The sequence below is a fragment of the Bacillus rossius genome (genome assembly GCF_032445375.1).
Source record: "Bacillus rossius redtenbacheri isolate Brsri chromosome 9 unlocalized genomic scaffold, Brsri_v3 Brsri_v3_scf9_1, whole genome shotgun sequence".
In the NCBI taxonomy this organism is placed as follows: domain Eukaryota; kingdom Metazoa; phylum Arthropoda; class Insecta; order Phasmatodea; family Bacillidae; genus Bacillus; species Bacillus rossius.
Genome location: NW_026962012.1, coordinates 10,829,819 through 10,842,641, shown reverse-complemented (window position 1 = coordinate 10,842,641; position 12,823 = coordinate 10,829,819). Strand labels below are relative to the sequence as shown.

The window sequence follows — 12,823 nt, the reverse complement described above, 5'->3', positions numbered from 1 at the left end:
GTCAATTGTTACAACACCAATCACAGTGAGTCAGTGCGGAAGCAAACACGTCCTGAGTTGCTCGGTCAAATAAGGCTACGACTACTCTCGCAGACGTCCGCCTTATCACAAGGAAAAAAACAGCTGGTGTGAGCATAACTTGTAGTCTAATAGGCGTTCAGATTAATTCGCGAAAAATGCCTGCCCCTAATAATAAGTAATTGATAACTTTATTATTTGTACGGTGTCTGTGTCAAGGTGATGTTATAGTTAATGGCAGTGTAGAATTATTGTGAGAATGAGCTAGGAAGTGCTTTCACAACAGACAACACATGAAAAGCATTGCAGAATACTTCAGTCCCAGACAATTTCTGCAACCAGGTGGTGTCGGTAAGTCCCGTTCTACAGTGAAACGGAAACGGAGACGTATCTCCCTGAATAGAGTTTGCAGCTCAATGAATGTTACATTTAGATGATTAATATATATAGTTTGCCTTGCATAATAATATGCCTAGCATGTATCTGTTACAACTATGCGTAAACATAAAATTTGTATAGCTATGATATGCAAACCGACAATGTTCTGTACGCCCCGCAATCACGTCGCAGACCGACAAAGTTCTGTGTCCCGCAAGCACGACAATGTTCTTGGCGTCCCGCCATCACGGCGCAGACCTACAATGTTCTGTGCGCCCCGCAATCACGGCGCAGACCGGCAATGTTCTGTGCGTCCCGCAAGCACGACAATGTTCTTGGCGTCCCGCAATCACGGCGCAGATCGACATTGTTCTGTGCGCCCCGCAAGCACAGCGCAGTCTCAGAAAAGTGAGCGGCTTCACGCAGTGTCCGCGCGTGGCCACACCTCGCTCTGATTCCTGGAGTGTACCGGAGATCTGATCTCGCCGCCCGAGCTGAATCGGTTGTCCTTGGCAACGGAGAGCGCGACAAAAGAAGGACGGCTCCTCCAACAGCAGAACCGTGATTGGCGCAGAGGGGGATGCCTCGCGGAACGGGTAAGAAAACATTTGCCGACGCACGTGTCCGCTCTCGGTGGGAAAATCATGAGCGCCGTGACGTCATCAGTCGCGCTGTGAGCTGTTGGTTCGCGACCCAGCGCAGCGGCTCGAACCGTTCGCTGCTCTTACTACATTCGTTTAGTTCACTCCTTGGAGTGCGTTCCGTTCGTCGACCGAATGCGATTTTCGTACTGTTTATATTTACGCTGCCGCTCTCGTGGCAAAACACAACTCATACGTGTATAATTTAAGCTTTAATAAAGTACTGCAAGATTTGCGTTTATTATTTAGAGAAAGTGTGGAATTCATATCGTCATATCGTCTGAACCATGGTAATGTTAACCAGCCCTGGAGAACAAGAGACGGTATAGCCGAGAGATTACGCTAATGGCGAAGTGCGAATATAGGAAGGGATTAGGTATAAGGAAATTGAAACTTATTTAGAAGAACCACATTGATTAATTTTTTGAGCTAGAAAATTTCGCAATTTAATTTGATACAAACCTTGAAGTTAACGACAAAAGAAAATTTACACAATTTACAAAAGGTGATTAGGCTTCTTATAAAAAAATTCAGGCAATAAACAAATGACAAATGACGAAAAATAAATAAAAAAAAGTAACAAATTTCTTATAGTTATTCGAAGGCCATATTTTTAAAAGGTATAATAATTTTTATGTAAACCTATTTCTTAAAAATATCTTGGCTTCGAATTTGCGGATTTTACGAGTCAGGTATTCATGGTTTGACCCCAGCCCTTTGGAAAATTCAATTTTTTTTAATAATATGAACTTACGAATCCACTGACTAGGCCACGTATGTTTCGCTGGTTCATTGAGCTTACAATAATCTGCAACTTCAGCTGGATACTTCAGCTAATCTGCTCGTTTGACATTGCTACTGATTAGGGCCGGTAACACGAATACTCTTTCTTGGCCAGTGCCCTCCTAGGAAAGTCGGACAAACTGTGCCATAATCACACGCGCGTTCTCGCTCACCATACTGGCGCCAGTCGAGTACCCTAACCTCAACCATGTGCGCAAAGCACCTCCCAGAGACACCAGTGTACGGTCGACGAGGCCACACTTCCGCAGAAAACAATTTTCTTTGTACTTTCACAAAAGATTCCTTTCGAAACCAGAAACCAGCTGTAAAGAATTAGTTTGCAATACTACGAGAAAACTGCTGGAAATATTTACTACATATTGCTATGTTTATTTTTGCAGCCATTAAATACGTTTTTGGAAACAATATTATATAGGGGAGGACGGGGCAAGTTGGCGATGTTAAGAGTTCACCATTTTTTATAATTTTAATTTTGGAAATACGATTTCCTTCTTTCCAGACACTATAAGAATAGTCTTTTGTCGTGGTGTAACTACATGAAAAAAATCTATATTTCTATATTATCTCAAAAATTCTGCCCTTTTAAAAATATAATGCAAATGTGCCATCTTGCCCCGTTACCGGGGCAAGATGACTTTGACTACGGGGTAAGATGACATTTTTGACACAAGTTTAAACATATTTATTCTTAGAATGCAAACTACTGTAAACTAACTAATTTAACATTGTTACATGCGTTTTTACATATAAGGCATGTTATTAAAGGCTTGGTTTGTTGAAAATTACAATTAATAGTTAACTTACATAACTAATTCAGAGTTGGTGTTTTATAAACAATAATCGCACACAAATTTTCCTCCTTCAAAGTTCGAGCAGTCCTCGTGCCACCATGTGTGGCATTTGCAACACTCGATCCAGTCTTCTGATGGAGGATTGACATAAATCTCATCACACACTGGACACTGCACTTCGGATATTTGAGCTGAAGTCATGCCTGTCGAAAGTTGGAGCTTCTTGGATTTTTCTCGAGAATCGAGCTTCAGTTTCTTAGTAACAGTTCCTTTTTTGGCTTCTCTAGACTCTTGTCTTTGTTGCTTTAAACGTTCATGTTCTATCCTCTGAGCTCTCCTCTGAACCAGAATCGCTTTCATGGGTGAGCTTGTGATGACACTTGCATTTTGCTTATGAGATTATAAAGCTCAGAAAATCAAACAAAAGTTATAAAAGAGTTGTATGTGGATACCACAAAAACCGTATAAAGCACTTGGGGCAAGATGACGAGTCGTCATCTTGCCCCAGTCAACTTGCCCCGATCAGCAATGTTATTAGTATTGGATTTTTTCGCTAGGAAAAAAAATAAAAGGTTAACAATATATAGTGGTTAAGAAAAGTATATAGTCTAAGGTAATAATGTGTGGCATTGAATATCCAAATATCTTACCTGTTTGTCCATGAGATATTACTTCGAAGTTCTTGAAAATTACAATACGTCAGACCAAATGTACGAACATCATCTAACAAACAACTAAATGGTGGCAGCGGCTTCACTGTGCGATTCTTTAGTGCCCACCAGTGTGGAGCGCTAGTAGTGTCTGTTAGGTGGTGCTATCTAGTGCCATGACGTGGAAATAAGTCATTCGTCATCTTGCCCCGCTCGTCAACTTGCCCCGTCCTCCCCTATATATATATATATATAGTCGCGCTTACGAAAATTGTTAAATATTGATTGACGTTTAATGCAAACATTTTTTTTAAACATGAAATATAATATAGGATATTAAACTATTGGTATTTTTAGTTTATAATGCTTATTTATGTGTGCTGTTAACATTAGACAACTATTCAGGTAACGGTTTACAAATAACTTACTATTGGAGGTAGCTACTAGGAAAACCTAAAGCGCCCGGGTAAGAATCCGAACACAGTATAAATGCGAAAAAAAAATAATTTTTTTGTTTGTAGCGATACAGTTGCTTTCATGTAAAAGTACAAATTTACAAGTATCTGTATTTTTGCATGATAATTGAGTTCCATATACAAAAAAAATTGGTTGTATGTAAAGTCGGTTTACGGACGATAGTTAAACGTGACAACGTCATAACAAAACATTAATGAAATGATTGCATACTTTTATGAATAAAACTGAATCATTTTGATTGAATTATCACTATTTTGTATGTATACAAAGAAGGAGTTAAAATAAATCTACAATTTAATTGATAAATTTACTTTTATTTGCACTAATTAATTAAAATATGTTTATTACTTTAACGAAGAGATTATTTTAACTATAACTTTTATACATGTTTGCTATTTAACTTCTTCCAATCTGTGTTATTCTGTTAAGGATAGGACGATGATAGGAAAAGTGTTTCAAGTTTAATGTGCCTCGAAAAAGTAAAATCGATGGTTGTTCCAATCGAGTGGAAGAGAGACAGATGCTGCGCAACTCTACAATGAGCGTAACGGTACAATGTGCGTAACGGGACAATGAGTCATCCTTTTTCGTGCGCGCAGCCGGCGTTCATTGATTTTTTAGACGTCACGTCAAAAAAAAAATCCAGCGTGTACGTGGGCCTTAGTCGTGTGTTGATGTTACACACGGTGTGAACTGTGGTCAAAGAAGTGTTGAGTTTTTAAATAAACGAGTTAATGGGAAGGTGGACTTCATAACCAAGAGTGTACATAAATTTGATGCTGTGATGGTAGGTTAACTGCGAGGCTTTCAACGCAAATCTCGGAATTCTTCGCGAAAGGAATACACCATGTAGCGAAAACATTATTCGGTACGGTATTCTGAAGTGCAAAGTGTCGTCAATCTTATTTCCAGTTCAGCGTAATTTTTGTCTGATTATTCGTCACACGCATGAACATACTCGTACAGAGAGAAACAAAACGGCTTTCGCAGATACGTGTATAGGTTGTGACTTCGAGCGCAGAAAAAAAAAATTGTGTTTCTACAAAAGATTCCATTGGAAATCAGTTGCCAAGAAATAGTTTGTAATACAACAAGAAAAATTTGTAGCTTTGAGCATCACATGGCTATGATTTCCTTTTGCATGCATTAAATACGTTTTAAGAGATAATACCAAGTATGTATTACGAAAATTGGCGCATAATTTTATATTTGAATTGATTTTTCACACAAGCTTATTTTTAAAACAATGGAAAATATAACCTACATCAAATTATTATTCTTTATTTTGTTTTATTACGCTTAAATAAACTGCGCAGTTAATCGTGTTTTTACATGAAAGTATTTCTATGAACTGTTTTTCAAACACTGTATATTCCACGCTGATAGTCTCAGGACTGCTTGAAGAGTCAGGAGTGTGAAATCCAAGCAAACACTCAGCAGGTTAATCAAATGAAGAAGTACTTTACTTTGCCTCAAGTCACCACTGTGCAAGCCAGCCTCAAGGTCTCGACTTTCAAATGGCTTCGGACCACAAACCTCGTCCATTTAATTAGCCTTTGTTTAATTCTTCAAACATTCTTGGAAAGTTTTTTGTCATATGTTGCAGATGCATTAGGTAGTCCTCGTTTACCTAAAAACGAAATATTTACTGGCATACCTTGGTATAGCTCTCGCGATTTGTCATCGATTCTCAGCGCAAAAAAAGCAATTCATGTTTGCGTCACTTAATGGTTGAAGATTGCTTTCTCGAGTTTTGTGTATTGCAGCCAGTAGATAGTCTCAGCCTGTTTACGTTTTAAAACGATATTGGGTGACGGAGGCTGTATAAAAACATAGTGATATAATCGCAATTGATTAAAATAAACCAAAATTTCTCCTTCTATCTTGTCAAACCACCATCAGCCATACAGAGAGTGTAGCTGGTCAGCAATATCACCATAAAACAAAGGCGAAAAAAGTAGAGGCTGAGAGAAAAGATACGCTGAACATCTAACTGAAAATACATTTGCATATTTATGGATTATAGACAGATATTTATCAGCAGAAAAGAAAAAGAATGGACAGGTTGCTAATTTGTTCTTTCGAGAGTTGTGTTTTTTAAAATTTTTAAATTATTTTTCTTCATGAAAGGTGTAATATTGTGTGTTCCGTATTAGAATTTATTTCTATTACTTTATTTCAGGTTAACGGAGATACCAAGATGCCGTCTACATCCAACAAATCGTTCGTGAGGAAAGTCAGCGGTAAGTATGATAACAAAAATCGCTTGCTTTTGATTATAAAATAGAGACACATAAATGAATTAAAAATTTGTCAGTAATTTTCGAATTATTTTTTATTACATATTTTGCCTTATAGAAAATTAGATACCTTAACCAAAGCTACCATTTAAAAAATGCAGTGTTTGTGTCCCATTATCACAGAAACTGTTAAGCCTACAACTTCTAGATTTTAAATGTGTTAGATTTTACGTATTTTATTATACTGTACTAGATTAATTTGTTAGGTGTGTTTTTAGAGAAAAATTTAAAATTTTCATAAATAATAATTTATTATAATAATTTAAATATTTTTTTTTTCGAAATTAAATATTTCTTAAATTAACTTCACAGTTCTAGTACCTACAGTATTTTTATAATTAGGCTACTATATCCAGCTATGCTATAAGTTTTCTACTCAATAATTTTTAAAATTATGTATTTTGTTATATTTTTCATTGACTGATGTATTGGAAATTATATACTCAGAACCTTTTGTTTTTAATTAAAAAATAACCGTTCCTCAAATAAAATAGTTTAAAAACTCTAGCAACAATGCAAACCAGTTTTCATTATTAGTTTAGGTATTTTATCACGATGTACAGCTTTCCTGAAATATGTAGCACTATAAGTAAAAAAGGTTTTTGATTTAATGGTTCTAACACAAAAAATAGTCTTACAGAAACATAAAATTAACATTAATCACCTCTCCACCACTAATTTTATGTGTCAGCCTACCTCATATGCTGGTACCAGTTACTTTTCTCCATTTTATTTATATTTATCTTCTGCACTATTGCCTTTTTGGTTGACAGTTGTGATGCATGCTGCGATTTTTTAATGCGCGCCTTGTTCAATAATTTAAAGTCTTCACTGCGTTGTTTTCTGGATTGAAGTGAAGTTCCTGAAACATCTTTACTCTTCCAAAATTACCATCATTGAAGGACATCACAGCATCATTCACACTGTAAAATTTTTAGGCTAACAAACACATTTTAAGGCAACCGCATCCAAATAAAACTGTTAAATGATTAATTAGGATCCTGTGTTTTTCCATGAAGACACTTCCTCAACAATTCAGGATGGGCCAAGTCTCTATAAATGGGCTCCACAATTCCATTACTGCTTCCGGTGTTCAATGTTCATGACTATAAATGTGTTAGTGCCAAGGCGACATAGCGATGTACTTATTGGTCTTTCATGCGTGGAAACTTTATGAAAATAAGAAGCCAAACTTGCTTTTTTCATATTTTCCAGATAGTTTGTATTGCATTTAGTTGCTGTAACACGATATCTCTGAAGCTGATCAATAATTTTGTCACTGAGCCTGCTATTTTTAGTTTTAGTATCAGAAAGTTTTATTGTTTACACTCAATGACTACTTTACTTTACTCATCCTGATACCCAGTTTCTTCTGTAAATGAACAACACATTAATTTTTTTGTTTCTTTCTTCTTGTATGGATTTTCTTCCATTACCCTTTTGCGTGCCTTTGAATCACCGTCACCAATAAATTCTGTACAGCAGACATTCCTGTCTTTCTCAGATCTATTCCAAATTTTTACAGCAGCTACTGCCTCCATGACCCCACAAGAGCATTGGTAGTTCTTATCACAATTATGTTATTCTTCTGCGAAGGGGGATCTCTCACACCCTTCGCCGATGTTGCACTTCCCTTCGCTCGCGGAAATCGCTCGGAACTGTCGCGAAACTCCCGCGGAGGCCGGCATTACTGCTTAAGTGCATGTGGTGCCCTTCTCGAACCGACGAGAGTGGCTGTGACGAGTGACGTCATCCTGAGCCGACCCGACGCCCGAAACATCAAGAATGGCGACTCTTAATCACGGCACTCCACGCGGCGGCCTCGGTAAGCCCGGAATTCTCAGGCCGCCAAAGCTGATAATAGCCTGAGGCGTGACGATGCGCGGGGATCGGAGGGGGAGGGGGGCAGCGTGGACCATTGTAATCCAACCAATCACGCGTAGCATGCCTTACGTCAATGGACGGTGCATAACGTCAGTGGTCGTGCGTGGCCGCTAGCCCGCCCTGAACCTGGCGCGCAACGCGATCTTCGTAACAATAATTCAGTCAAGCAGCACGCCGTTCAAGAAATATATTAGGAGTTCAACAATTTCTAACACCCATTAAAGTTTTTGCAGAAGTACCACGTTGTATGCAAAAAAAATTACTTAATCCGCAACAGCGTGTTATTTTGCCTCAAGAATTAGTTTTGTCATTAGGATAATGACGTGCTCTATATGCTCAAATACTATTAAAAACTTAAAGTTCCGCTTCAACCTTATGATTCCTGCTTTAAAAATTAATTAATGCTTTTATTCATGTGTCATTAGCAAATTTTGTATATAAAAATGTGTCGTGGTGAGAATGTTTAGCTAAAACGTTCTACATAAAAATTATTTATTTTTATGTTGAAAAAAAATGTGCTGACAAATTGCTGGTTCAGACGTCTCGGAATGTCCATTTTGCGTTTAATGCAGTTACTAACTTTGCCAACAGATGTTGGGATACGTCGCGAAATTTCGTTGACTGAAATGAACAGTAATTGTGAACCGACCTCGCACTAGTTGCGTGCAAAGTCGTCCGCATGGCCTGCTGTCGTCAGCCCAGCCTTAACCTCGCAGCAGAATGCTGATGGATCGCCATCAACAAAGTGGAACCTGATGGCGCGTGTTGCCGGGTGGAAGATGGATGGCTGCTGCTGGCTCGGGGTCAGGTTCCAGCTGTGACGTCACGGAGAGGGGGCGTGGCCTCGTACTGCTGTTCCCGGGCGGAGGGACATGCCTATAACACCATTCGTTTACATGTACGAATAAATTAAATATCCACACAACGTAATACTACATGCATTGAAAATACTTACAGCTCTTTATCTTGTGTAACATACAGAAAACGTGTCTATAAACACCAAAAAATTTGTGTTCCAAATGCGAATAATGTATATTGCATTCTATCTGGGCATCAGACAAGCAATGGAACTGATGCTCTGAACACCCAAGTGATGGTGCGGATCCAAATTTTTACTATGGGTTGGTACGCTGGGTAGAATGAAAGACTTACTTTTTAATACAGCTGCACCAACCACACGAAATCCAATCTTTAATCATTAAATTGTTTACTTTTGGAAAGAAAGAGTCTTGACTTTTTTTGACGTGAAAACGTCTTTAAAATTGCTTCCATTGTTAGAGGCAATTCAAAAAAACCCATGATAACAAAATCGGGAGATATAGTTTGGTGTTGCAGCTACATATCAATCATCTCCATCCACAATTTAATTACACCACTGGATTGCTAAGGGATCAAAGAATTAGTTACTCTAAGTGAAGACTGTGACGCATCGCGCGCGGTGGAGGGGGAAGCGCCGCCATTTTGAGGTCATTTTGCTGCGTTTCGAGATTTCCATTTAGTATAACTTTTGATTCGGAAAAGCTACGATGTTAGTTTTAGTTTCCATCGTCAGCTCTCGTCAAAATATATCGATTGCATATATAAAACATTAGTGTAAAATAGTTACAGTGAATATATATAGTGTTAAAATAAAAAATATAATAAAAATATAATGGTTTATGCGCGTCAAAAATCCAAATCCAAATACAGAGATCGTATACAGTTGGAAATGGCTTCTAAAAAGCAATCAAAGGATACCAATAAAACACCATATGACCGAGTGAAGCAGTGCCGGGAACGTAAAAGAACGAATGCGGCCGAGCGGATCAACGACGGCGCCTGTACATCTGCAGCTGGAGCGGTCGAAATTATGCAAGTGGATGATGAAGTCGCTTCTGTGTAAGCACCGATTGTGTAACGATCGTCGATTATGAAGACACACTGGGCAGCAGCTAGCGCACGTTTCACTACGACGTTCGTGAACGATCCATTCGGACGTAAGTAAGTGTGATGTGTGTGATCGTCTGTGGTTTTCTGCGCTCGTCGAAGCCAAACAAATTATTACCTGTTACGTACACGTATTCACGTGGAACGCACGGCCGTGTCCACGACACAGCCGCGCCCCATGGCCACGGACAGAGAGCGCCGTATGAGAGGAAGCAGCTGTTCGCAGACAGCCAGGCCAGCGGAGACGGGGCGGGCCATCTCAGGGGGTGCGACTGTTTACGCAACTCCTGGCGCGGCCGCAGAGCAGAGCCCGAGGTGGGCCTGCGTCACGCGGATCTTGGGAAAGGCACAGCGTCAGGTGGTTGGCGGGTCACGCGCCGAGTGACGTTCATCGCCAACCTCTTGGGGGCGAGACGGGATGCAGTTAGCCACTCCCTACTGGGTGCCCGTGAATCTCACGACCTGGGGCGACGTAGTTCACCGTGGGGACGCACCACAACGCCGAAATACCACAACGCCGAAATGCTACAACGCAGAAATGCCAAATTGACCACAACGCCGACAGCTAGAAAACTGCTGTGTACCACAACGCTGAATTACCACAACGCCGAAATACACCAACGCCGAAAAATGTCATTGCAGGACTGCCACAAAGGTTAGGTTAGACTAGGTTAGGTTAGACTAGGTTAGGTTAGACTATGTTAGGTTAGACTAGGTTAGGTTAGACTAGGTTATGTTAGACTAGGTTAGGCTAGGCTAGGATAGGCTAGGTTAAGTTAGGTTAGGTTATATTACGCTAGGTTAGGTTAGGTAAGGTTAGGTTTGATTGTGGTATTTCGCGGTTAAGGTACATTTAAGAAACACACACAAATTCATTCAGTTGTTATTTCGGCGTTGTTGTACACAGCAGTTTTCTAGCTGTCGGCGTTGTGGTCAATTTTGACATTCGGCGTTATGGTATTTCGGCGTTATGGTAACGACACGCACACCGTCCCTGACCAGGGCCGGTGCAAGGTAAATTGGCGCCCTAGGCGAAAAACCTTAATTACCCCCCCCCCCCCCCAAATCGGACACACAAAAAAAATTTCCTTGCCTCAAAATACAACACGTAAGCCTAAGATTTTGTCAACAATCAAATGTAGGCAGGCTTGTGTTTTTTTTTTTACTTTTTTACTTATTACAGATCATAAAAAGGTCACCGTGGACTTTAAATAATTACTTATATCAATATAAACATTCCAAACTGTTAGAAAAATCCATTTTAATCTAGTTTCAATAATCGTTAAACATATTATATCATCTGTTATGTGTCGTGCTGCGCCGCCCACAGCTACTTGGCGCCCTAGGCGGTTGCTTAGTTCGCCTGTATGGACGCGCCGGCCCTGTCCCTGACTGTGTTAATGCGGGTGGCATCCCGGCCCATAGTGGACTACTTAGAAGGCTAGTACACCAGCCTAAAGGAGTATGCAAGTGCACGTGGGCAACCAGGACTGTCCTCGTGTACCTGAGAAGCCTTGCCTGGCAGGTGGAGGGGGCGTGCTTTCAAGCAACACGGATCCTCGAGTCAGGAAACAAGCTTGTGTCGAAGATTTGATAGGCCTGTCCTAACACGTCCATCAGCTGTTCCCTGATTCTACCTTCGGGGTGCGGGTGCAGGGAGGGAGGAGGGTGCGGAAAGCCGTACATGTTCCGGAAAACATGCTAGTGTAGCGTCCGTGATTGTTCACGATCATTTTACTAATGTGCAGGCCGCGGTTCGAAAGATCTCAAGGGCGGTGCCGAAAGTGTTCTTCGGTAAATAACGAGAAGCCAGAAGCGCCCGAAATATAAACACAAATTGATCCAAAACCATTACAAATTACAAACGATTTAAAATTTTTGAAATAAAACTTCTTTACTGAGGGGGCAACCATTTTCAAGCGTTACGAAAATTACGATCGCACGAGGAGAATAGTTAGGTACGTGGTGGGGGAAACGGTAGAGGAGGAGAGTGCGTCAGCGGCGACGCCACTCCAACGCATGCGCCAGCGGTCGAATGGGAAGACGGCAGTGGAGAGGCAGAAATGACGCAGCAGTGATGCTACGAAATTCTCGTAACGGTGCTTGTGTTGGTCTACTCAGTTTTCGCAACGGCTGACGATTGAAGCTGCCATATCTATTTGGTTTTTATTTCAAGAATCTACAATTTGTTTATTCATGCGGAAAAGATTCATTGATTTCTGCAATTAAGTTTATAATCATCATTAATTATTATGTGTGGATAGTTTGATCGAAAATGAATATAATAATCTGTATTAATATCTAAAGAAGCTAGAAGTTTCACTTCTGTCTTGTGTAGACTCCACGCACACATGTTTTTATATATTGACATTAGTATAGTTCTTATTAAGTTTATTAAATTGTGATGTTATAACAGAATTAATTTCTCACATTGACAGCATCAAGTTTAAAGATTATGATTCCCGCAAGGAAAGGAGTTATGCATTTAGTTTAAATGTAGTTGAACAAGCAAAGTATACCAGTTTATGCTGTCGCAATGCAGTATTTTAGAACATAATGTGTCTAATTCACCATAACATCTGGAAGATGTCTGGCTGCGAAGTACCTGTATTATTGCCCGCACGGCCAATCACCGGAAATGTGTTTATTGGGCATCATATAATTTTTGTGTAAATGAGTTTCTGAACAATTATGTACAGTAAGTGGAGATCATATAAATGTGTCCCACACTGTAGGATACCTCTGAAATATGTAAGCAGAACCTTTTTGCTCCGGCCAGAACAAAAAAAAAAACATAATATTTGTTTTTATCAGCCCTGCTAAGGATGTCACACTCTAAGCTTTTTATCAACCGTAAATTATTTGAAACTCCATTTAATATATTTTCTTTGCTTCCTTTTTTTCCGTTCCGGCATTTTACTTTGTGGTAATATTTAAATAAAGTGTACTTGAGT

General features: G+C 39.7%; 1 protein-coding gene across 1 annotated transcript in view; it reads left to right on the top strand.

The window, feature by feature from the left end:
- Positions 1 to 5,869: 5,869 nt before the first annotated feature.
- LOC134542546 (sialin) overlaps positions 5,870 to 12,823 on the top strand; it is a 72,545-nt gene continuing 65,591 nt past the window's right edge. Inside the window, exon 1 of the mRNA XM_063386907.1 lies at positions 5,870 to 6,002. Coding sequence (XP_063242977.1) covers positions 5,960 to 6,002 — 43 coding nt within the window. The 5' untranslated portion in view covers positions 5,870 to 5,959. The remainder of the gene's footprint in view (positions 6,003 to 12,823) is intronic.